Genomic DNA, 23865 nt, shown 5'->3' on the forward strand with positions numbered 1-23865 from the left:
ACTCAGGGAGGGGCAGGAGCGGGACAGCCTTGTCATCAGAGTGGGCAGGTGGGAGTGCCGCCTCTGCACATTGGCCCAGGAGGTGCTGAGCCATGGCAGGGCCACTATAAAAGCTCTGCCCAAGCCAGGCTCTCCCTACCGCTGCTCTGGCCGCCTTCTCCTCAGAGAACAGGGTAAGTCTGCCAGCGCTTCTCCTGCTGGACCTCTGCTGCGGCTCTGGTCCCTGCTCCTCGGGCTACTGTCCTACAATCTCTGCCCTCTTGCAGAGCACCCACCCATCTCACTCCAAGATGTCTTGCTACGACCTGTGCCCACCGAAAACCGGCGTCGCCGTCCCCCAGCCCATCGCTGAGAGCTGCAACGAGCTGTGCGCGCGGCAGTGCCCCGACTCGTCGGCCCTGATCCAGCCGCCCCCCGTGGTCGTCACCTTCCCCGGCCCCATCCTCAGCTCCTTCCCCCAGCAAGCCGTGGTGGGCTCCTCCGGAGCACCCGCCTTTGGGGGCTCCCTGGGGCTGGGGGGCCTCTACGGCGCTGGGGCCACCCTGGGCTCAGGGGGCCTCTGCACCTTTGGCAGACCCTACGCTGCTCCCGCCTGCAGCCCGTGCGTCTTGCCCCGCTACAGCAAGAAGCTCTGGGACACCTGTGGGCCCTGCTAGACCACACCCAAAGCCCCGGCCGCTGTCCCCCGCCCAAGCACCAATGCTACCACCGCCCATGTAGCCCTGAGCTGGTGGGCAGGGGGCACTGAGGAGCGCTGAGCAGTCCAACCTCATCCAGTGCCTGGGCAGCTGGCAGTGCCGCACAGCCTCATTCTCTCATTCGCTCTTCTCTTGTTCTCTGCCTTCCTCCTTTCCAGCCTTCTGTATCCTGTCAGACGGACAGGTGGGCACAGAAGGCTCTATGGGGCTGAAGGGACAAGGCTTGGGAATCTGGAATCACACCCCAAAGAGGCATTTGAAACCCTGCTCTGGAGAAGATCGCTCTTTGGCCCCAACAGCTGGCAACCAGCCTCACTACGTCATGCCCACCATCTCTGTGACAATCTCTCCTGCCCCTCTGGGCACAATAAAGCTTTCCTGCAGCCAAGTCGTGTCTCCCTCTCTCTTAGTCCCAACTTGGGCAGACCCCCGAGGCCGGTGTCCCTCAGGTGTGGGAGTGGAAATGTGGTCCTGGGATGCCCAGGCAAGGTGACCGGGGCTCCTTGGGAGAGGGAGGATGCAGGCAGCTGGTGGCAGGAGAGGGAGCCTTTTGGTGGGGCTTGCAGGAGCTGGGGCAAGGGCCGAGAGCAGGACAGGCCCTGGCAGTGCTCCTTTGCTTGGCCTTCTCGCACTGGGAGCGGGACAAGGTCCCACAGCTGCACAGAAACACCTCTTGACGCCTTCATTTCAGAAATATGTGTGGCAATTGAAGCGACGGCCTGAGCCTCCTCACAGCATCACAGATTCACTGAATCACAAGGTTGAAAAAGACCTTTAAGCTCATCAAGTCCAACCATTCCTGTTCTAGGCTAAACCAGATCCCTGAGCACCTCGTCCATCCTTTTTTTAAACACATCCAGGGGTGCAGACTCATCCCCTCCCCAGGCAGCCTGTGCCACAGCCCCACAACTCTTTCAGGGAAGACCCTTTCCCTCCCAGCTGAGCTGACCCTGCCCTGTCACAGCTTGAGCCCATTGCCCCTTGGCCCATCTCCTGTCCCCTGGCTGAAGAGACCATCGCCCACCTCTCTACAACTTCCCTCTACGTAGTTGTAGGTGGTGATACAGTCTCCCCTCAGCCTCCTCTTCTCCAGGCTCAACACCCCCAGCTCCCTCAGCCACTCTTCATAGGATTTGCCCCCCAGCCCCTTCCCCAGCCTGGTTGCCCTTCTCTGGACTCGCTCAATGTCCTTCTGATGGTGAGGAGCCCAGAACTAGACCCAGCACTCAAGGTGCAGCCTCACCAGTGCCCAGTACAGGCACACAATCCCCTCCCCAGACCTACTGGTCACACTATTTCTGATACAAGCCAGGATGCCATTGGCCTTCCTGGCCACCTGGGCACACTGCTGGCTCATATTCAGCCTGCAGTCACCCAACACCCCCAGGTCCTTCTCTGCCTGACAGCTCTCCAGTCAGTCTACCCCCAGCCTGTCGTGATGCTTGGGGTTGTTCTGTCCCATGTGCAGCACTCTGCACTTGGCCTTGTTAAACCTCATCCCACTGGTCTCAGCCCATCAGTCCAGTCTGTTCAGGCTTTACCGAACTCCAGGTAGACACATCCAGCCTTCCCCTCGTCCATTAAGGGAGTCACCCTGTCCTAGAAGGTGATCAGGTTAGGTTGACAGCATCTGCCTTTTGGAAGCCCATGTTGGCTACCCCTGATCCCCTGGCCATCACACATGTGCTGCATGGTAACTCCCAAGATGACCCTCTTCATGACCTTCCCCAGGACTGAGGTCAGACTGACAGGCCTGAAGTTCCCAGGATCCTCCCTCCGACCCTTCTTATATATGGGTGAAACATCTGCCAGGCTGCAGTCGAGTGGAACTTCCCCAGTCTGACAGGATTGCTGGGAGATCATGGAAAGGGGTTTGGGAGGCACATCTGCCAGTTCTCTCAGTACCCTGGGGTGGATTCCATCTGGTCCCATTGATCTGTAGGTGTCTAACTGGCTGAGTAGGTCACTAATCGTTTCCTCCTGAACCATGGGAACTTTGTTGTGCTTCCCATCCCTGTCAGCCATTTCCTGAGGATGAGCACTCAGGGAATGACCAGTTTTACTATTAAAGATTGAGGTAAAGCAGGAATTAATTCTCCTCTTTGCTTTCTCATCCTTGGCCTTTGGCACAGCTGTGGAGGCACAGAGGGGCTGGAGCTGTGGCAGCCATTGCCCCAGGCTGGCACCAAGACCCTGGCACAGCCCCGCTCACAGCCTGTCAGCCGGCAGGTCTGACACACTGCCCCAGGCTGCACGTCCTGCAGGCAGGTCCCTGGAGTCCAGTTGCGGGACCTTGTGTGGCCAGAGCTGCCAGGGCTGGGGCTCTGGCCACGGGCAGCTCAGCCCGGCTCTGCTGTGGCTCAGAGACTGCCCAGGCCCAGCTGGGTGGCAGGGAGGAAATGTGCAGGCTCAGGGAGCCCCTGTGGCTCCCAAGGAGTCTCAAAGGAAAACCAGAGAGGCAGGTGTTGGGTGCAGGATTCTTTTATTGCCAGGGCACGAAAGGCCCAACCAGAGAGAAGACACCTATGGCAGAGGCAGGCAGGTTGTCCCCCCCATGGGCTTCAAGAGAGCTGCTCCTTCAGGCTTCTCTCAGGAGGTGGCTGCTGCAGGGAGAAGCAAGTGCCCCGTGGCACAATGGTGGAGTCGTGCAACTGGGCGCAGGAGGGAGCAAAAAGGAGGAGATGCGGCGTGAAAAGAGGGGCAGGAGGGAGGAAAGCAGAGGAGGTGTGAGGTTCACAAGCCTTGGGATCCCTGGGAGCTTTGGGTCTAGTCTAGCAGGGCCCACAGGTGTCCCAGAGCTTCTTGCTGTAGCGGGGCAAGACGCACGGGCTGCAGGCGGGAGCAGCGTAGGGTCTGCCAAAGGTGCAGAGGCCCCCTGAGCCCAGGGTGGCTCCAGCGCCGTAGAGGCCCCCAAGCCCCAGGGAGCCCCCAAAGGCGGGTGCTCCGGAGGAGCCCACCACGGCTTGCTGGGGGAAGGAGCTGAGGATGGGGCCGGGGAAGGTGACGACCACGGGGGGCGGCTGGATCAGGGCCGACGAGTCGGGGCACTGCCGCGCGCACAGCTCGTTGCAGCTCTCAGCGATGGGCTGGGGGACGGCGACGCCGGTTTTCGGTGGGCACAGGTCGTAGCAAGACATCTTGGAGTGAGAGGGCCGAGCCTGAAACACAGGGCCCCAGGACTGGAGTCATCGGGCTGGAGGAGATCCCCCGGCCCAGCAGTGCCCTGTTCCTTTTCCCAGGCCTGTCCTGCAGCTGGAGGGGCCAGAGCCATCACCTTGCACCACGCTGCCTACCTCTTGCCCTCTGACCAGCCAGCCCTCTCAGCTCCCGGCTCTCTGCACCCCTCTCCTTGCCCTCTCTGAGCACACAAGCCCTCCCCAAGAGCCTGTGCAGGATCTGGCTCTGCTTGTCCATGGCTTAGGACCCCTGGGCCCTCCCAGCCTGCTGCCAGCACGCCCACTGCCCACAGAGCTGTCCTGGCCACAGGAGCTCTCTCGCCGGGCCCTGCCAGAGGAGGCCAGGACCCACAGGCACCCACCCGCCCTTTACCTGAGCACAGCAGAGCAGAGCAGAGCGAGGCAGGAGCCGCGGATGCCAGCACTCACCCAGGGCACGGCTTTTATGCTGGGCTGGCCAGCGCGGGGAGGAGCTGGGCACGCTGGGGGCACGTGGCCATAGGCGGCCAAAGCCCGACTCTTCCCACCGTGTCATGGGGCTGTTTTGCTGACGCCGATTCCTCTCCAGCCCCAGCCCGCTCTATCAGCCCCTGCAATTACCCGGCTCGGACACCTGCCAGCTGACAGCAAATGGGCCAAATGAGCCCCGCTGACTTTTCATTATCTGGCTGCGTAAGAGGGCGAGCAGCGTGACACAGGCTGACTGCAAGCGCCCTGCGTGCCGCAGCTCTTCCCCGAGGGCTGGGTCTCGGGGCGGCCCCATGCCTTCCTTGCGGCCCAACAGGCAAAACCAGGGTCCTGGCGCTGGCCAAGAAAGCTGCCTGGCAAAAGCTTCCTGCGTGCCAGCGCCAGCATGACTTACGCCGTGTGCCTATTATCTGCAGAGGCGCGAGGTGAGGCAATGGCAAATCAAAGGCACTCCTCACAGGCCCTGCCCGCTCAGCACCAGGCATTACTCGCCGGCCCAACAGGCTGGAATTGGCCATTGACGTTGGCGAGTCTGGGGGAGAAAGACCCCTCGTGCTCTTCCCCAGGTACAGGACGAAAGGAGCACCGAGCCCACCTGGTCTCCTTCCAGCCAGTGTGCAGCCTCAGCAGGCAGAGCCCCACCAAGCAGAAAGGGGCCGAAAGCCTGGCAAGCGGCACGTGCTGGTGTGTCCCGGGGATGCTGACTCAGGGAGGGGCAGGAGCGGGACAGCCTTGTCATCAGAGTGGGCAGGTGGGAGTGCCGCCTCTGCACATTGGCCCAGGAGGTGCTGAGCAATGGCAGGGCCACTATAAAAGCTCTGCCCACTCCAGGCTCTCCCTACCGCTGCTCTGGCCGCCTTCTCCTCAGAGAACAGGGTAAGTCTGCCAGCGCTTCTCCTGCTGGAGCTCTGCTGCGGCTCTGGTCCCTGCTCCTCGGGCTACTGTCCTATAATCTCTGCCCTCTTGCAGAGCACCCACCCATCTCACACCAAGATGTCTTGCTACGACCTGTGCCCACCGAAAACCGGCGTCGCCGTCCCCAAGCCCATCGCTGAGAGCTGCAACGAGCTGTGCGCGCGGCAGTGCCCCGACTCGTCGGCCCTGATCCAGCCGCCCCCCGTGGTCGTCACCTTCCCCGGCCCCATCCTCAGCTCCTTCCCCCAGCAAGCCGTGGTGGGCTCCTCCGGAGCACCCGCCTTTGGGGGCTCCCTGGGGCTGGGGGGCCTCTACGGCGCTGGGGCCACCCTGGGCTCAGGGGGCCTCTGCACCTTTGGCAGACCCTACGCTGCTCCCGCCTGCAGCCCGTGCGTCTTGCCCCGCTACAGCAAGAAGCTCTGGGACACCTGTGGGCCCTGCTAGACCACACCCAAAGCCCCGGCCGCTGTCCCCCGCCCAAGCACCAATGCTACCACCGCCCATGTAGCCCTGAGCTGGTGGGCAGGGGGCACTGAGGAGCGCTGAGCAGTCCAACCTCATCCAGTGCCTGGGCAGCTGGCAGTGCCGCACAGCCTCATTCTCTCATTCGCTCTTCTCTTGTTCTCTGCCTTCCTCCTTTCCAGCCTTCTGTATCCTGTCAGACGGACAGGTGGGCACAGAAGGCTCTATGGGGCTGAAGGGACAAGGCTTGGGAATCTGGAATCACACCCCAAAGAGGCATTTGAAACCCTGCTCTGGAGAAGATCGCTCTTTGGCCCCAACAGCTGGCAACCAGCCTCACTACGTCATGCCCACCATCTCTGTGACAATCTCTCCTGCCCCTCTGGGCACAATAAAGCTTTCCTGCAGCCAAGTCGTGTCTCCCTCTCTCTTAGTCCCAACTTGGGCAGACCCCCGAGGCCGGTGTCCCTCAGGTGTGGGAGTGGAAATGTGGTCCTGGGATGCCCAGGCAAGGTGACCGGGGCTCCTTGGGAGAGGGAGGATGCAGGCAGCTGGTGGCAGGAGAGGGAGCCTTTTGGTGGGGCTTGCAGGAGCTGGGGCAAGGGCCGAGAGCAGGACAGGCCCTGGCAGTGCTCCTTTGCTTGGCCTTCTCGCACTGGGAGCGGGACAAGGTCCCACAGCTGCACAGAAACACCTCTTGACGCCTTCATTTCAGAAATATGTGTGGCAATTGAAGCGACGGCCTGAGCCTCCTCACAGCATCACAGATTCACTGAATCACAAGGTTGAAAAAGACCTTTAAGCTCATCAAGTCCAACCATTCCTGTTCTAGGCTAAACCAGATCCCTGAGCACCTCGTCCATCCTTTTTTTAAACACATCCAGGGGTGCAGACTCATCCCCTCCCCAGGCAGCCTGTGCCACAGCCCCACAACTCTTTCAGGGAAGACCCTTTCCCTCCCAGCTGAGCTGACCCTGCCCTGTCACAGCTTGAGCCCATTGCCCCTTGGCCCATCTCCTGTCCCCTGGCTGAAGAGACCATCGCCCACCTCTCTACAACTTCCCTCTACGTAGTTGTAGGTGGTGATACAGTCTCCCCTCAGCCTCCTCTTCTCCAGGCTCAACACCCCCAGCTCCCTCAGCCACTCTTCATAGGATTTGCCCCCCAGCCCCTTCCCCAGCCTGGTTGCCCTTCTCTGGACTCGCTCAATGTCCTTCTGATGGTGAGGAGCCCAGAACTAGACCCAGCACTCAAGGTGCAGCCTCACCAGTGCCCAGTACAGGCACACAATCCCCTCCCCAGACCTACTGGTCACACTATTTCTGATACAAGCCAGGATGCCATTGGCCTTCCTGGCCACCTGGGCACACTGCTGGCTCATATTCAGCCTGCAGTCACCCAACACCCCCAGGTCCTTCTCTGCCTGACAGCTCTCCAGTCAGTCTACCCCCAGCCTGTCGTGATGCTTGGGGTTGTTCTGTCCCATGTGCAGCACTCTGCACTTGGCCTTGTTAAACCTCATCCCACTGGTCTCAGCCCATCAGTCCAGTCTGTTCAGGCTTTACCGAACTCCAGGTAGACACATCCAGCCTTCCCCTCGTCCATTAAGGGAGTCACCCTGTCCTAGAAGGTGATCAGGTTAGGTTGACAGCATCTGCCTTTTGGAAGCCCATGTTGGCTACCCCTGATCCCCTGGCCATCACACATGTGCTGCATGGTAACTCCCAAGATGACCCTCTTCATGACCTTCCCCAGGACTGAGGTCAGACTGACAGGCCTGAAGTTCCCAGGATCCTCCCTCCGACCCTTCTTATATATGGGTGAAACATCTGCCAGGCTGCAGTCGAGTGGAACTTCCCCAGTCTGACAGGATTGCTGGGAGATCATGGAAAGGGGTTTGGGAGGCACATCTGCCAGTTCTCTCAGTACCCTGGGGTGGATTCCATCTGGTCCCATTGATCTGTAGGTGTCTAACTGGCTGAGTAGGTCACTAATCGTTTCCTCCTGAACCATGGGAACTTTGTTGTGCTTCCCATCCCTGTCAGCCATTTCCTGAGGATGAGCACTCAGGGAATGACCAGTTTTACTATTAAAGATTGAGGTAAAGCAGGAATTAATTCTCCTCTTTGCTTTCTCATCCTTGGCCTTTGGCACAGCTGTGGAGGCACAGAGGGGCTGGAGCTGTGGCAGCCATTGCCCCAGGCTGGCACCAAGACCCTGGCACAGCCCCGCTCACAGCCTGTCAGCCGGCAGGTCTGACACACTGCCCCAGGCTGCACGTCCTGCAGGCAGGTCCCTGGAGTCCAGTTGCGGGACCTTGTGTGGCCAGAGCTGCCAGGGCTGGGGCTCTGGCCACGGGCAGCTCAGCCCGGCTCTGCTGTGGCTCAGAGACTGCCCAGGCCCAGCTGGGTGGCAGGGAGGAAATGTGCAGGCTCAGGGAGCCCCTGTGGCTCCCAAGGAGTCTCAAAGGAAAACCAGAGAGGCAGGTGTTGGGTGCAGGATTCTTTTATTGCCAGGGCACGAAAGGCCCAACCAGAGAGAAGACACCTATGGCAGAGGCAGGCAGGTTGTCCCCCCCATGGGCTTCAAGAGAGCTGCTCCTTCAGGCTTCTCTCAGGAGGTGGCTGCTGCAGGGAGAAGCAAGTGCCCCGTGGCACAATGGTGGAGTCGTGCAACTGGGCGCAGGAGGGAGCAAAAAGGAGGAGATGCGGCGTGAAAAGAGGGGCAGGAGGGAGGAAAGCAGAGGAGGTGTGAGGTTCACAAGCCTTGGGATCCCTGGGAGCTTTGGGTCTAGTCTAGCAGGGCCCACAGGTGTCCCAGAGCTTCTTGCTGTAGCGGGGCAAGACGCACGGGCTGCAGGCGGGAGCAGCGTAGGGTCTGCCAAAGGTGCAGAGGCCCCCTGAGCCCAGGGTGGCTCCAGCGCCGTAGAGGCCCCCAAGCCCCAGGGAGCCCCCAAAGGCGGGTGCTCCGGAGGAGCCCACCACGGCTTGCTGGGGGAAGGAGCTGAGGATGGGGCCGGGGAAGGTGACGACCACGGGGGGCGGCTGGATCAGGGCCGACGAGTCGGGGCACTGCCGCGCGCACAGCTCGTTGCAGCTCTCAGCGATGGGCTGGGGGACGGCGACGCCGGTTTTCGGTGGGCACAGGTCGTAGCAAGACATCTTGGAGTGAGAGGGCCGAGCCTGAAACACAGGGCCCCAGGACTGGAGTCATCGGGCTGGAGGAGATCCCCCGGCCCAGCAGTGCCCTGTTCCTTTTCCCAGGCCTGTCCTGCAGCTGGAGGGGCCAGAGCCATCACCTTGCACCACGCTGCCTACCTCTTGCCCTCTGACCAGCCAGCCCTCTCAGCTCCCGGCTCTCTGCACCCCTCTCCTTGCCCTCTCTGAGCACACAAGCCCTCCCCAAGAGCCTGTGCAGGATCTGGCTCTGCTTGTCCATGGCTTAGGACCCCTGGGCCCTCCCAGCCTGCTGCCAGCACGCCCACTGCCCACAGAGCTGTCCTGGCCACAGGAGCTCTCTCGCCGGGCCCTGCCAGAGGAGGCCAGGACCCACAGGCACCCACCCGCCCTTTACCTGAGCACAGCAGAGCAGAGCAGAGCGAGGCAGGAGCCGCGGATGCCAGCACTCACCCAGGGCACGGCTTTTATGCTGGGCTGGCCAGCGCGGGGAGGAGCTGGGCACGCTGGGGGCACGTGGCCATAGGCGGCCAAAGCCCGACTCTTCCCACCGTGTCATGGGGCTGTTTTGCTGACGCCAATTCCTCTCCAGCCCCAGCCCGCTCTATCAGCCCCTGCAATTACCCGGCTCGGACACCTGCCAGCTGACAGCAAATGGGCCAAATGAGCCCCGCTGACTTTTCATTATCTGGCTGCGTAAGAGGGCGAGCAGCGTGACACAGGCTGACTGCAAGCGCCCTGCGTGCCGCAGCTCTTCCCCGAGGGCTGGGTCTCGGGACGGCCCCATGCCTTCCTTGCGGCCCAACAGGCAAAACCAGGGTCCTGGCGCTGGCCAAGAAAGCTGCCTGGCAAAAGCTTCCTGCGTGCCAGCGCCAGCATGACTTACGCCGTGTGCCTATTATCTGCAGAGGCGCGAGGTGAGGCAATGGCAAATCAAAGGCACTCCTCACAGGCCCTGCCCGCTCAGCACCAGGCATCACTCGCCAGCCCAACAGGCTGGAATTGGCCATTGACGTTGGCGAGTCTGGGGCAGAAAGACCCCTCGTGCTCTTCCCCAGGTACAGGACGAAAGAGGCACCGAGCCCACCTGGTCTCCTTCCAGCCAGTCCGCAGCCCCAGCAGGCAGAGCCTGCTGCCATTGAGCCCACCAAGCAGAAAGGGGCCGAAAGCCTGGCAAGCGGCACGTGCTGGTGTGTCCCGGGGATGCTGACTCAGGGAGGGGCAGGAGCGGGACAGCCTTGTCATCAGAGTGGGCAGGTGGGAGTGCCGCCTCTGCACATTGGCCCAGGAGGTGCTGAGCAATGGCAGGGCCACTATAAAAGCTCTGCCCACTCCAGGCTCTCCCTACCGCTGCTCTGGCCGCCTTCTCCTCAGAGAACAGGGTAAGTCTGCCAGCGCTTCTCCTGCTGGAGCTCTGCTGCGGCTCTGGTCCCTGCTCCTCGGGCTACTGTCCTACAATCTCTGCCCTCTTGCAGAGCACCCACCCATCTCACACCAAGATGTCTTGCTACGACCTGTGCCCACCGAAAACCGGCGTCGCCGTCCCCCAGCCCATCGCTGAGAGCTGCAACGAGCTGTGCGCGCGGCAGTGCCCCGACTCGTCGGCCCTGATCCAGCCGCCCCCCGTGGTCGTCACCTTCCCCGGCCCCATCCTCAGCTCCTTCCCCCAGCAAGCCGTGGTGGGCTCCTCCGGAGCACCCGCCTTTGGGGGCTCCCTGGGGCTGGGGGGCCTCTACGGCGCTGGGGCCACCCTGGGCTCAGGGGGCCTCTGCACCTTTGGCAGACCCTACGCTGCTCCCGCCTGCAGCCCGTGCGTCTTGCCCCGCTACAGCAAGAAGCTCTGGAACACCTGTGGGCCCTGCTAGACCACACCCATAGCTCCCAGGGCCCCCAAGGCCTGTGAACCTCACACCTCCTCTCCTTTCCTCCCTCCTTCCCCTCTCTTCATGCCACCTCTCCTCCTTTTTGCTTCTGCCTGTGCCCAGTTGCACGACTCCACCATTGTGCCACGGGGCACTTGCTTCTCCCTGCAGCAGCCTTCTCCTGAGAGAAGCCTGAAGGAGCAGCTCTCTTGAAGCCCATGGGGGGGATAACCTGCCTGCCTCTGCCATAGGTGTCTTCTCTCCGGTTGGGCCTTTCAGGCCCTGACAATAAAAGAATCCTGCACCCAACACCTGCCTCTCTGGTTTTCCTTTGAGACTCCTTGGGAGCCACAGGGGCTCCCTGAGCCTGCACATTTCCCCCCTGCCACCCAGCTGGGCCTGGCCAGTCTCTGAGCCACAGCAGAGCCGGGCTGAGCTGCCCGTGGCCAGAGCTCCAGCCCTGGCAGCTCTGGCCACACAAGGTCCCGCAACTGGACTCCAGGGACCTGCCTGCAGGACCTGCAGCCTGGGGCAGTGTGTCAGACCTGCCGTCTGCCACGCTATGAGCAGGGCTGTGCCAGGGTCTTGGTGCCAGCCTGGGGCAATGTCTGGCACAGCTCCAGCCCCTCTGTGCCTCCACAGCTGTGCAAAAGTCCCAGGGAGAGAAAGCAAAGAGGAGGCTTCCCCTTCCTATTCCCTATCCCCTTTTCCTTCCCTTTACTCTTCTTACCTCCACCTTCTTCTTGCCCTCTTTTCCTCTGTCCCCTTCCCTTGTCTCTCCTTCTTATCCTTCCCTTTCCTTTACCCCTTCTCTCTTCTTCATTTTCCATTTCCCCTGCCCTCTCAGCCTTCCCCTTCCCCATCTCACCCCCAGCACACAGCAACAGGCTTAGTTCCTTCTTGGATCTGTGCCGCAGACTTTAAAGCACACACGTCACAGGGGATTCCTTTGGGAGGAACTTTTGCAGGGCATCTTCTCATGCTGCTGCTGCTGCTGCCTCAAGCAGCATCCCCCAGAGCCAGCTGCCCAGCACCACGTCCAGAGGGCTTTGCACAGCTCCAAGGACGGAGGCTCCCAATGTCCCGTGGCCACCTGGGCCAGAGCTCGGTCAGCCTCAGAGAGAAAAACTGCTCGGGAAAGCTGATGTGGAGCCTCGGGGGTTTCACTCTGTATCTGTGGCTTCTTGTGCTGTTACTGGGCATCTCTGAGAAGAGCCTGGCTCCAGCCTTTCAGAAATGTGTGTGGCAATTGAAGCGACGGCCTGAGCCTCCTCGGGGCCAGGAGGAACAGCCCCAGCACTCAGAGGATCTTCTCAGAGAAGACAAGCTACCTGTTCCTCCATGGTCTGCGTGGCCCTTTGTTGGACTGTCTGCAGTAGCTGCACGTCCCTGGGGAGCCCAGCACTGGACACAGCACCGCAGGGGTGGCAGCGCCTGGGATGACCAGAGGCCCAGTTTCCCGTCCCTGCACCTCTGGCCACACTGCTGCACACGCAGATCAGGACAAGGCTGGCCCCCTTTGTCCCAGAGCCTCTTGCCTCTCATGCTCATGGTGCTGCCCCCAGGACCCGCACAGCCCTTGCTGACCAGCTGCTTGAGACCTGTCCTTGTCCTCCCTCCTCTGTGCAGATGCCCCAAATGCTGCTGTGTTTCTGTGCAGCTGTGGGACCTTGTCCCGCTCCCAGTGCGAGAAGGCCAAGCAAAGGAGCACTGCCAGGGCCTGTCCTGCTCTCGGCCCTTGCCCCAGCTCCTGCAAGCCCCACCAAAAGGCTCCCTCTCCCCCTGCCTGCTGCCTGCATCCTCCCTCTCCCAAAGAACCCCGGTCACCTTGCCTGGGCATCTCAGGACCACATTTCCACTCCCACACCTGAGGGACACCGGCCTCGGGGGTCTGCCCAAGTTGGGACTAAGAGAGAGGGAGACACGACTTGGCTGCAGGAAAGCTTTATTGTGCCCAGAGGGGCAGGAGAGATTGTCACAGAGATGGTGGGCATGACCTAGTGAGTCTGGTTGCCAGCTGTTGGGGCCGAAGAGGGATCTTCTCCAGAGCAGGGTTCTAGATGCCTCTTTGGGGCGGCATTCCAGATTCCCAGGCCTTGTCCCTTCAGCCCCGGAGAGCCTTCTGTGCCCACCTGTCTGTCTGACAGGATGCAGAAGGCTGGAGAGGACGAAGGTAGAGAGCATGAGCAGAGCAAATGGGAGACTGAGGCTGTGCGGTACAGCCAGCTGCCCAGGCACTGGATGAGTCTGGACTGCTCAGCGGTCCTCAGTGCCCCCTGCCCACCAGCTCAGGGCTGCATGGGCGGTGGTAGCATTGGTGCTTGGGCGGGGGACAGCAGCAGGGGCTTTGGGTGTGGTCTAGCAGGGCCCACAGGTGTCCCAGAGCTTCTTGCTGTAGCGGGGCAAGACGCACGGGCTGCAGGCGGGAGCAGCGTAGGGTCTGCCAAAGGTGCAGAGGCCCCCTGAGCCCAGGGTGGCCCCAGCGCCGTAGAGGCCCCCCAGCCCCAGGGAGCCCCCAAAGGCGGGTGCTCCGGAGGAGCCCACCACGGCTTGCTGGGGGAAGGAGCTGAGGATGGGGCCGGGGAAGGTGACGACCACGGGGGGCGGCTGGATCAGGGCCGACGAGTCGGGGCACTGCCGCGCGCACAGCTCGTTGCAGCTCTCAGCGATGGGCTGGGGGACGGCGACGCCGGTTTTCGGTGGGCACAGGTCGTAGCAAGACATCTTGGAGTGAGAGGGCCGAGCCTGAAACACAGGGCCCCAGGACTGGAGTCATGGGGCTGGAGGAGATCCCCCGGCCCAGCAGTGCCCTGTTCCGGTTCCCAGGCCTGTCCTGCAGCCGGAGGGGCCAGAGCCATCACCTTGCACCACGCTGCCTACCTCTTGCCTTCTGAGCAGCCAGCCCTCACAGCCCCGAGCTCTTCACACCCCTCTCCTAGACCTCTTTGGGCACACAAGCCCTCCCCAAGAACCTGTGCAGGATCTGGCACTGTGTGTCTGTGGCTCCGGCCTAATAGGCCCTCCCACCCTGCTGCCAGCATGCCCACTGCCCACAGAGCTGTCCTGGCCACAGGAGCTCTCTCGCCGGGCCCTGCCAGAGGAGGCCAGGACCCACAGGCACCCACCCTTTACCTGAGCACAGCAGAGCAGAGCAGAGCGAGGCAGGAGCCGCGGATGCCAGCACTCACCCAGGGCACGGCTTTTATGCTGGGCTGGCCAGCGCGGGGAGGAGCTGGGCACGCTGGGGGCACGTGGCCATAGGCGGCCAAAGCCCGACTCTTCCCACCGTGTCATGGGGCTGTTTTGCTGACGCCAATTCCTCTCCAGCCCCAGCCCGCTCTATCAGCCCCTGCAATTACCCGGCTCGGACACCTGCCAGCTGACAGCAAATGGGCCAAATGAGCCCCGCTGACTTTTCATTATCTGGCTGCGTAAGAGGGCGAGCAGCGTGACACAGGCTGACTGCAAGCGCCCTGCGTGCCGCAGCTCTTCCCCGAGGGCTGGGTCTTGGGGCGGCCCCATGCCTTCCTTGCGGCCCAACAGGCAAAACCAGGGTCCTGGCGCTGGCCAAGAAAGCTGCCTGGCAAAAGCTTCCTGCGTGCCAGTGCCAGCATGACTTACGCCGTGTGCCTATTATCTGCAGAGGCGCGAGGTGAGGCAATGGCAAATCAAAGGCACTCCTCACAGGCCCTGCCCGCTCAGCACCAGGCATCACTCGCTAACCCAACAGGCTGGAATTGGCCATTGACGTTGGCGAGTCTGGGGCAGAAAGACCCCTCGTGCTCTTCCCCAGGTACAGGACAAAAGAGGCACCGAGCCCACCTGGTCTCCTTCCAGCCAGTCCGCAGCCCCAGCAGGCAGAGCCTGCTGCCATTGAGCCCACCAAGCAGAAAGGGGCCGAAAGCCTGGCAAGCGGCTGGTGTGTCCCGGGGATGCTGACTCAGGGAGGGGCAGGAGCGGGACAGCCTTGTCATCAGAGTGGGCAGGTGGGAGTGCCGCCTCTGCACATTGGCCCCGGAGGTGCTGAGCAATGGCAGGGCCACTATAAAAGCTCTGCCCACTCCAGGCTCTCCCTACCGCTGCTCTGGCCGCCTTCTCCTCAGAGAACAGGGTAAGTCTGCCAGCGCTTCTCCTGCTGGACCTCTGCTGCGGCTCTGGTCCCTGGTCCTCGGGCTACTGTCCTACAATCTCTGCCCTCTTGCAGAGCACCCACCCATCTCACTCCAAGATGTCTTGCTACGACCTGTGCCCACCGAAAACCGGCGTCGCCGTCCCCCAGCCCATCGCTGAGAGCTGCAACGAGCTGTGCGCGCGGCAGTGCCCCGACTCGTCGGCCCTGATCCAGCCGCCCCCCGTGGTCGTCACCTTCCCCGGCCCCATCCTCAGCTCCTTCCCCCAGCAAGCCGTGGTGGGCTCCTCCGGAGCACCCGCCTTTGGGGGCTCCCTGGGGCTGGGGGGCCTCTACGGTGCTGGGGCCACCCTGGGCTCAGGGGGCCTCTGCACCTTTGGCAGACCCTACGCTGCTCCCGCCTGCAGCCCGTGCATCTTGCCCCGCTACAGCAAGAAGCTCTGGGACACCTGTGGGCCCTGCTAGACCACACCCAAGGGCCCCAGAATCCCAAAGGGCCTGTGAACCTCACACCTCCTCTGCTTTCCTCCCTCCTTCCCCTCTCTTCACGCCACCTCTCCTCCTTTTTGCTCCTGCCTGCGCCCAGTTGCACGACTCCACCATTGTGCCACGGGGCACTTGCTTCTCCCTGCAGCAGCCACCTCCTGAGAGAAGCCTGAAGGAGCAGCTCTCTTGAAGCCCGGGGGGGACAACCTGCCTGCCTCTGCCATAGGTGTCTTCTCTCTGGTTGAGCCTTTCGTGTCCTGGCAATAAAACAATCCTGCACCCAACACCTGCCTCTCTGGTTTTCCTTTGAGACTCCTTGGGAGCCACAGGGGCTCCCTGAGCCTGCACATTCTCCCCCCTGCCACCCAGCTGGGCCTGGGCAGTCTCTGAGCCACAGCAGAGCCGGGCTGAGCTGCCCGTGGCCAGAATCCCAGCCCTGGCAGCTCTGGCCACACAAGGTCCCGCAACTGGACTCCAGGGACCTGCCTGCAGGACGTGCAGCCTGGGGCAGTGTGTCAGACCTGCCGGCTGACAGGCTGTGAGCGGGGCTGTGCCAGGGTCTTGGTGCCAGCCTGGGGCAATGGCAGCCACAGCTCCAGCCCCTCTGTGCCTCCACAGCTGTGCCAAAGGCCAAGGATGAGAAAGCAGAGGAGAATTAATTCCTTCTTTCCCTCAATCTTTAATAGTAAAACTGGTCATTCCCTGAGTGCTCGTCCTCAGGAAATGGCTGACAGGGATGGGAAGCACAACAAAGTTCCCATGGTTCAAGAGGAAACGATTAGTGACCTACTCGGCCAGGTAGACATCTGCAAATCAATGGGGCCAGATGGAATCCACCCCAGGGTACTGAGAGAACAGGGAGATATGCCTGCCAAACCCATTTCCATGATCTCCCAGCAATCCTGTCAGACTGGGGAAGTTCCACTCAACTGCAGCCTGGCAGATGTTTCACCCATATATAAGAAGGGTCGGAGGGAGGATCCTGGGAACTTCAGGCCTGTCAGTCTGACCTCAGTCCTGGGGAAGGTCATGGAGAGGGTCATCTTGAGAGTTACCATGCAGCACATTTGTGATGGCCAGGGGATCAGGCCCAGGCAACATGGGCTTCCAAAAGGCAGATGCTGTCAACCTAACCTGATCACCTTCTAGGACAAGGTGACCGGCTTAATGGACGAGGGGAAGGCTGGATGTGTCTACCTGGAGTTCGGTAAAGCCTGAACAGACCAGACTGATGGGCTGAGACCAGTGGGATGAGGTTTAACAAGGCCAAGTGCAGAGTTCTGCACATGGGACAGAACAACCTGGAGCAGCTACAGTCTGAGGGAGACTGGCTGGAGAGCTGCCAGGCAGAGAAGGACCTGGGGGTGTTGGGTGACTGCAGGCTGAATATGAGCCAGCAGTGTGCCCAGGTGGCCAGGAAGGCCAATGGCATCCTGGCTTGTATCAGAAATAGTGTGGCCAGTAGGTCTGGGGAGGGGATTGTGTCCCTGGACTGGGCACTGGTGAGGCTGCACCGTGAGTGCTGGGTCCAGTTCTGGGCTCCTCACCATCAGAAGGACATTGAGCAAGTCCAGAGAAGGGCAACCAGGCTGGGTAAGAGGCTGGGGGGCAAATCCTATGAAGAGCAGCTGAGGGAGCTGGGGGTGTTGAGCCTGGAGAAGAGGAGGCTGAGGGGAGACTGTATCACCACCTACATCTACATAAAGGGAAGTTGTAGAGATGTGGGCGATGGTCTCCTCAGCCAGGGGACAGGAGATGGGCCAAGGGGCAATGGGCTCAAGCTGTGACAGGGCAAGTTCAGCTCAGATGGGAACGAAAGATTCTTCCCTGAAAGAGTTGTGGGGCTGTGGAACAGGCTGCCCATGTAGGGGATGAGATTGCGCACATGGATGTCTTTAACAAAAGGACAGACGAGGTGCTCAGGGATCTGGTTTAGCCTAGAACAGGAATGGTTGGACTTGATGAGCTTAAAGGTCTTTTTCAACCTTGTGATTCAGTGAATCTGTGATGCTGTGAGGATGCTCAGGCCGTCGCTTCAATTGCCACACATATTTCTGACAGGAAGGCGTCAAGAGGTGTTTCTGTGCAGCTGTGGGACCTTGTCCCGCTCCCAGTGCGAGAAGGCCAAGCAAAGGAGCACTGCCAGGGCCTGTCCTGCTCTCGGCCCTTGCCCCAGCTCCTGCAAGCCACACCAAAAGGCACCCTCTCCCCCTGCCTGCTGCCTGCATCCTCCCTCTCCCAAGGAGCCCCGGTCACCTTGCCTGGGCATCCCAGGATCACATTTCCACTCCCACACCTGAGGGACACCGGCCTCGGGGGTCTGCCCAAGTTGGGACTAAGAGAGAGGGAGACACGACTTGGCTGCAGGAAAGCTTTATTGTGCCCAGAGGGGCAGGAGAGATTGTCAGAGAGATGGTGGGCATGACCTAGTGAGTCTGGTTGCCAGCTGTTGGGGCCGAAGAGGGATGTTCTCCAGAGCAGGGTTCCAGATGTCTCTTTGGGGCGGCATTCCCGATTCCCAGGCCTTGTCCCATCAGCCCCGGAGAGCCTTCTGTGCCCACCTGCCTGTCTGAGAGGTGGCAGGAGGCAGGACAGGAGGAAGGTAGAGAGCATGAGCAGAGTAAATGGGAGTATGAGGCTGTGCGGCACTGCCAGCTGCCCAGGCACTGGATGAGGTTGGACTGCTCAGCGCTCCTCAGTGCCCCCTGCCCACCAGCTCAGGGCTGCATGGGAGGTGGTAGCATTGGTGCTTCGGCGAGGGACAGCGGCCGGGACTTTGGGTGTGGTCTAGCAGGGCCCACAGGTGTCCCAGAGCTTCTTGCTGTAGCGGGGCAAGACGCACGGGCTGCAGGCAGGAGCAGCGTAGGGTCTGCCAAAGGTGCAGAGGCCCCCTGAGCCCAGGGTGGCCCCAGCGCCGTAGAGGCCCCCCAGCCCCAGGGAGCCCCCAAAGGCGGGTGCTCCGGAGGAGCCCACCACGGCTTGCTGGGGGAAGGAGCTGAGGATGGGGCCGGGGAAGGTGACGACCACGGGGGGCGGCTGGATCAGGGCCGACGAGTCGGGGCACTGCCGCGCGCACAGCTCGTTGCAGCTCTCAGCGATGGGCTGGGGGACGGCGACGCCGGTTTTCGGTGGGCACAGGTCGTAGCAAGACATCTTGGAGTGAGAGGGCCGAGCCTGAAACACAGGGCCCCAGGACTGGAGTCATCGGGCTGGAGGAGATCCCCCGGCCCAGCAGTGCCCTGTTCCGGTTCCCAGGCCTGTCCTGCAGCCGGAGGGACCAGAGCCATCACCTTGCACCACGCTGCCTACCTCTTGCCCTCTAACCAGCCAGCCCTCACAGCCCCGAGCTCTTCACACCCCTCTCCTTGCCGTCTCTGGGTACACAAGACCTCCCCAACAGCCTGTGCGGGATCTGGCTTTGCATGTCCATGGCTCAGGCCCTCTGGGCCGTCCCAGCCTGCTGCCAGCACGCCCGCTGCCCACAGAGCTGTCCTGACCACGGGACCTCTCTCGCCAGGCCCTGCCAGAGGAGGCCAGGACCCACAGGCACCCACCCGCCCTTTACCTGAGCACAGCAGAGCAGAGCAGAGCGAGGCAGGAGCCGCGGATGCCAGCACTCACCCAGGGCACGGCTTTTATGCTGGGCTGGCCAGCGCGGGGAGGAGCTGGGCACGCTGGGGGCACGTGGCCATAGGCGGCCAAAGCCCGACTCTTCCCACCGTGTCATGGGGCTGTTTTGCTGACGCCGATTCCTCTCCAGCCCCAGCCCGCTCTATCAGCCCCTGCAATTACCCGGCTCGGACACCTGCCAGCTGACAGCAAATGGGCCAAATGAGCCCCGCTGACTTTTCATTATCTGGCTGCGTAAGAGGGCGAGCAGCGTGACACAGGCTGACTGCAAGCGCCCTGCGTGCCGCAGCTCTTCCCCGAGGGCTGGGTCTTGGGGCGGCCCCATGCCTTCCTTGCGGCCCAACAGGCAAAACCAGGGTCCTGGCGCTGGCCAAGAAAGCTGCCTGGCAAAAGCTTCCTGCGTGCCAGCGCCAGCATGACTTACGCCGTGTGCCTATTATCTGCAGAGGCGCGAGGTGAGGCAATGGCAAATCAAAGGCACTCCTCACAGGCCCTGCCCGCTCAGCACCAGGCATCACTCGCCAGCCCAACAGGCTGGAATTGGCCATTGACGTTGGCGAGTCTGGGGCAGAAAGACCCCTCGTGCTCTTCCCCAGGTACAGGACAAAAGAGGCACCGAGCCCACCTGGTCTCCTTCCAGCCAGTTCACAGCCCCAGCAGGCAGAGCCTGCTGCCATTGAGCCCACCAAGCAGAAAGGGGCCGAAAGCCTGGCAAGCGGCACGTGCTGGTGTGTCCCGGGGATGCTGACTCAGGGAGGGGCAGGAGCGGGACAGCCTTGTCATCAGAGTGGGCAGGTGGGAGTGCCGCCTCTGCACATTGGCCCAGGAGGTGCTGAGCCATGGCAGGGCCACTATAAAAGCTCTGCCCAAGCCAGGCTCTCCCTACCGCTGCTCTGGCCGCCTTCTCCTCAGAGAACAGGGTAAGTCTGCCAGCGCTTCTCCTGCTGGACCTCGGCTCTGGTCCCTGGTCCTCGGGCTACTGTCCTACAATCTCTGCCCTCTTGCAGAGCACCCACCCATCTCACTCCAAGATGTCTTGCTACGACCTGTGCCCACCGAAAACCGGCGTCGCCGTCCCCCAGCCCATCGCTGAGAGCTGCAACGAGCTGTGCGCGCGGCAGTGCCCCGACTCGTCGGCCCTGATCCAGCCGCCCCCCGTGGTCGTCACCTTCCCCGGCCCCATCCTCAGCTCCTTCCCCCAGCAAGCCGTGGTGGGCTCCTCCGGAGCACCCGCCTTTGGGGGCTCCCTGGGGCTGGGGGGCCTCTACGGCGCTGGGGCCACCCTGGGCTCAGGGGGCCTCTGCACCTTTGGCAGACCCTACGCTGCTCCCGCCTGCAGCCCGTGCGTCTTGCCCCGCTACAGCAAGAAGCTCTGGGACACCTGTGGGCCCTGCTAGACCACACCCAAAGCCCCGGCCGCTGTCCCCCGCCCAAGCACCGATGCTGCCACCGCCCATGTACCCCTGAGCTGGTGGGCAGGGGGCACTGAAGAGCGCTGAGCAGTCCAGACTCATCCAGTGCCTGGGCAGCTGGCTGTACCACACAGCCTCATACTCCCGTTTACTCTTCTCCTGCTCTCTACCTTCCTCTTCTCCTGCCTCCTGCCACCTCTCAGACACACAGCTGGGCACAGAAGGCTCTCCGGGGCTGAAGGGACAAGGCCTGAGAATCTGGAATGCCACCCCAAAGAGACATCTGGAAACCTGCTCTGGAGAAGATCCCTCTTCGGCCCCAACAGCTGGCAACCAGCCTCACTGCGTCATGCCCACCATCTCTCTGACAATCTCTCCTGCCCCTCTGGGCACAATAAAGCTTTCCTGCAGCCAAGTCGTGTCTCCCTCTCTCTTAGTCCCAACTTGGGCAGACCCCCGAGGCCGGTGTCCCTCAGGTGTGGGAGTGGAAATGTGGTCCTGGGATGCCCAGGCAAGGTGACCGGGGCTCCTTGGGAGAGGGAGGATGCAGGCAGCTGGTGGCAGGAGAGGGAGCCTTTTGGTGGGGCTTGCAGGAGCTGGGGCAAGGGCCGAGAGCAGGACAGGCCCTGGCAGTGCTCCTTTGCTTGGCCTTCTCGCACTGGGAGCGGGACAAGGTCCCACAGCTGCACAGAAACACCTCTTGACGCCTTCATTTCAGAAATATGTGTGGCAATTGAAGCAACGGCCTGAGCCTCCTCACAGCATCACAGATTCACTGAATCACAAGGTTGAAAAAGACCTTTAAGATCATCAAGCTCAACTATTCCTGTTCTAAGCTAAACCAGATCCCTGAGCACCTCGTCTACCTTTTTTTTAAAGAGATCCAGGTGCGCAGACTCAGCCCCTCCATGGGCAGCCTGTTCCACAGCCCCACAACTCTTTCAGGGAAGAACTTTTCCCTCCCATCTGAGCTGACCCTGCCCTGTCACAGCTTGAGCCCATTGCCCCTTGGCCCATCTCCTGTCCCCTGGCTGAAGAGACCATCGCCCACCTCTCTACAACTTCCCTTTACGTAGTTGTAGGTGGTGATACAGTCTCCCCTCAGCCCTCTCTTCTCCAGGCTGAACACCCCCAGCTCCCTCAGCCACTCTTCATAGGATTTGCCCCCCAGCCCCTTCCCCAGCCTGGTTGCCCTTCTCTGGACTCGTTCAATGTCCTTCTGATGGTGAGGAGCCCAGAACTAGACCCAGCACTCAAGGTGCAGCCTCACCAGTGCCCAGTACAGGCACACAATCCCCTCCCCAGACCTACTGGCCACACTATTTCTGATACAAGCCAGGATGCCATTGGCCTTCCTGGCCACCTGGGCACATTCCTGGCTCATATTCAGTCTGCAGTCACCCAACACCCCCAGGTCCTTCTCTGCTTGACAGCTCTCCAACCAGTCTCCCCCCAGCCTGTAGCTGCTCGGAGTGGTTCTGTCCCATGTGCAGCACTCTGCACTTGGCCTTGTTAAACCTCATCCCACTGGTCTCAGCCCATCAGTCCAGTCTGTTCAGGCTTTACCGAAGTCCAGGTAGACACATCCAGCCTTCCCCTCGTCCATTAAGCCCGTCACCTTGTCCTAGAAGGTGATCAGGTTAGTTTGACGGCATCTGCCTTTTAGAAGCCCATGTTGGCTACCCCTGATCCCCTGGCCATCACACATGTGCTGCATGGTAACTCTCAAAATGACTCTCTCCATGACCTTCCCCAGGACTGAGGTCAGACTGACAGGCCTGAAGTTCCCAGGATCCTCCCTCCGACCCTTCTTATATATGGGTGAAACATCTGCCAGGCTGCAGTCGAGTGGAACTTCCCCAGTCTGACAGGATTGCTGGGAGATCATGGAAAGGGGTTTGGGAGGCACATCTGCCAGTTCTCTCAGTACCCTGGGGTGGATTCCATCTGGTCCCATTGATCTGTAGGTGTCTAACTGGCTGAGTAGGTCACTAATCGTTTCCTCCTGAACCATGGGAACTTTGTTGTGCTTCCCATCCCTGTCAGCCATTTCCTGAGGATGAGCACTCAGGGAATGACCAGTTTTACTATTAAAGATTGAGGTAAAGAAGGAATTAATTCTCCTCTTTGCTTTCTCATCCTTGGCCTTTGGCACAGCTGTGGAGGCACAGAGGGGCTGGAGCTGTGGCTGCCATTGCCCCAGGCTGGCACCAAGACCCTGGCACAGCCCCGCTCACAGCCTGTCAGCCGGCAGGTCTGACACACTGCCCCAGGCTGCACGTCCTGCAGGCAGGTCCCTGGAGTCCAGTTGCGGGACCTTGTGTGGCCAGAGCTGCCAGGGCTGGGGCTCTGGCCACGGGCAGCTCAGCCCGGCTCTGCTGTGGCTCAGAGACTGCCCAGGCCCAGCTGGGTGGCAGGGGGGAAATGTGCAGGCTCAGGGAGCCCCTGTGGCTCCCAAGGAGTCTCAAAGGAAAACCAGAGAGGCAGGTGTTGGGTGCAGGATTGTTTTATTGCCAGGGCACGAAAGGCCCAACCAGAGAGAAGACACCTATGGCAGAGGCAGGCAGGTTGTCCCCCCCGGGCTTCAAGAGAGCTGCTCCTTCAGGCTTCTCTCAGGAGGTGGCTGCTGCAGGGAGAAGCAAGTGCCCCGTGGCACAATGGTGGAGTCGTGCAACTGGGCACAGGCAGCAGCAAAAAGGAGGAGAGGTGGCATGAAGAGAGGGGAAGGAGGGAGGAAAGGAGGTGTGATGCTGACAGGCCTTGGGGGCCCTGGGAGCTTTGGGTGTGGTCTAGCAGGGCCCACAGGTGTCCCAGAGCTTCTTGCTGTAGCGGGGCAAGATGCACGGGCTGCAGGCGGGAGCAGCGTAGGGTCTGCCAAAGGTGCAGAGGCCCCCTGAGCCCAGGGTGGCCCCAGCGCCGTAGAGGCCCCCCAGCCCCAGGGAGCCCCCAAAGGCGGGTGCTCCGGAGGAGCCCACCACGGCTTGCTGGGGGAAGGAGCTGAGGATGGGGCCGGGGAAGGTGACGACCACGGGGGGCGGCTGGATCAGGGCCGACGAGTCGGGGCACTGCCGCGCGCACAGCTCGTTGCAGCTCTCAGCGATGGGCTGGGGGACAGCGACGCCGGTTTTCGGTGGGCACAGGTCGTAGCAAGACATCTTGGAGTGAGAGGGCCGAGCCTGAAACACAGGGCCCCAGAACCGGAGTCATGAGGCTGGAGGAGATCCCCCGGCCCAGCAGTGCCCTGTTCCTGTTCCCAGGCCTGTCCTGCAGCTGGAGGGGCCAGAGCCATCACCTTGCACCACACTGCCTACCTCTTGCCCTCTGCCCATCCAGCCCCTGCAGCCCCCGGCTCTCCACACCCCTCTCCTTGCCCTTTCTGGGCACACAAGCCTTCCCCAAGAGCCTGTGCGGGATCTGGCTTTGCATGTCCATGGCTTAGGACCCCTGGGCC

At 61.6% G+C, this 23865-nt stretch overlaps 10 protein-coding genes across 10 annotated transcripts; 5 read left to right on the top strand and 5 right to left on the bottom strand.

The window, feature by feature from the left end:
- Nucleotides 1-290: 290 nt before the first annotated feature.
- On the top strand, nucleotides 291-656 carry LOC311200434 (feather keratin 3-like; the record flags this gene model as incomplete). Its single annotated transcript, XM_084274662.1, has 1 exon — nucleotides 291-656. The coding sequence occupies one exon, from the start codon at nucleotides 291-293 to the stop codon at nucleotides 654-656; it is 366 nt and encodes a 121-aa protein (XP_084130788.1).
- Nucleotides 657-3469: 2813 nt separating this feature from the next.
- LOC311200407 (feather keratin 3-like) lies at nucleotides 3470-3835 on the bottom strand (the record flags this gene model as incomplete). Its single annotated transcript, XM_084274633.1, has 1 exon — nucleotides 3470-3835. One exon carries the CDS (start codon nucleotides 3833-3835, stop codon nucleotides 3470-3472), a length of 366 nt encoding a protein of 121 aa, XP_084130759.1.
- Nucleotides 3836-5335: 1500 nt separating this feature from the next.
- On the top strand, nucleotides 5336-5701 carry LOC311200374 (feather keratin 3-like; the record flags this gene model as incomplete). The annotated part of the gene is made up of 1 exon (XM_084274586.1): nucleotides 5336-5701. One exon carries the CDS (start codon nucleotides 5336-5338, stop codon nucleotides 5699-5701), a length of 366 nt encoding a protein of 121 aa, XP_084130712.1.
- A 2813-nt stretch (nucleotides 5702-8514) lies between these two features.
- Nucleotides 8515-8880, bottom strand: LOC311200373 (feather keratin 3-like; the record flags this gene model as incomplete). Its single annotated transcript, XM_084274585.1, has 1 exon — nucleotides 8515-8880. One exon carries the CDS (start codon nucleotides 8878-8880, stop codon nucleotides 8515-8517), a length of 366 nt encoding a protein of 121 aa, XP_084130711.1.
- A 1514-nt stretch (nucleotides 8881-10394) lies between these two features.
- Nucleotides 10395-10760, top strand: LOC311200460 (feather keratin 3-like; the record flags this gene model as incomplete). The annotated part of the gene is made up of 1 exon (XM_084274698.1): nucleotides 10395-10760. The coding sequence occupies one exon, from the start codon at nucleotides 10395-10397 to the stop codon at nucleotides 10758-10760; it is 366 nt and encodes a 121-aa protein (XP_084130824.1).
- Nucleotides 10761-13115: 2355 nt separating this feature from the next.
- LOC311200395 (feather keratin 3-like) lies at nucleotides 13116-13481 on the bottom strand (the record flags this gene model as incomplete). Its single annotated transcript, XM_084274617.1, has 1 exon — nucleotides 13116-13481. The coding sequence occupies one exon, from the start codon at nucleotides 13479-13481 to the stop codon at nucleotides 13116-13118; it is 366 nt and encodes a 121-aa protein (XP_084130743.1).
- Nucleotides 13482-14985: 1504 nt separating this feature from the next.
- On the top strand, nucleotides 14986-15351 carry LOC311200311 (feather keratin 3-like; the record flags this gene model as incomplete). The annotated part of the gene is made up of 1 exon (XM_084274513.1): nucleotides 14986-15351. The coding sequence occupies one exon, from the start codon at nucleotides 14986-14988 to the stop codon at nucleotides 15349-15351; it is 366 nt and encodes a 121-aa protein (XP_084130639.1).
- A 2808-nt stretch (nucleotides 15352-18159) lies between these two features.
- LOC311200351 (feather keratin 3-like) lies at nucleotides 18160-18525 on the bottom strand (the record flags this gene model as incomplete). The annotated part of the gene is made up of 1 exon (XM_084274561.1): nucleotides 18160-18525. The coding sequence occupies one exon, from the start codon at nucleotides 18523-18525 to the stop codon at nucleotides 18160-18162; it is 366 nt and encodes a 121-aa protein (XP_084130687.1).
- A 1508-nt stretch (nucleotides 18526-20033) lies between these two features.
- On the top strand, nucleotides 20034-20399 carry LOC311200527 (feather keratin 3-like; the record flags this gene model as incomplete). The annotated part of the gene is made up of 1 exon (XM_084274785.1): nucleotides 20034-20399. One exon carries the CDS (start codon nucleotides 20034-20036, stop codon nucleotides 20397-20399), a length of 366 nt encoding a protein of 121 aa, XP_084130911.1.
- Nucleotides 20400-23203: 2804 nt separating this feature from the next.
- LOC311200253 (feather keratin 3-like) lies at nucleotides 23204-23569 on the bottom strand (the record flags this gene model as incomplete). Its single annotated transcript, XM_084274456.1, has 1 exon — nucleotides 23204-23569. The coding sequence occupies one exon, from the start codon at nucleotides 23567-23569 to the stop codon at nucleotides 23204-23206; it is 366 nt and encodes a 121-aa protein (XP_084130582.1).
- Between the last annotated feature and the right edge of the window lie 296 nt (nucleotides 23570-23865).

The sequence above is a fragment of the Gallinula chloropus genome, assembly GCF_964237585.1.
Source record: "Gallinula chloropus genome assembly, chromosome: 23".
NCBI lineage: Eukaryota > Metazoa > Chordata > Aves > Gruiformes > Rallidae > Gallinula > Gallinula chloropus.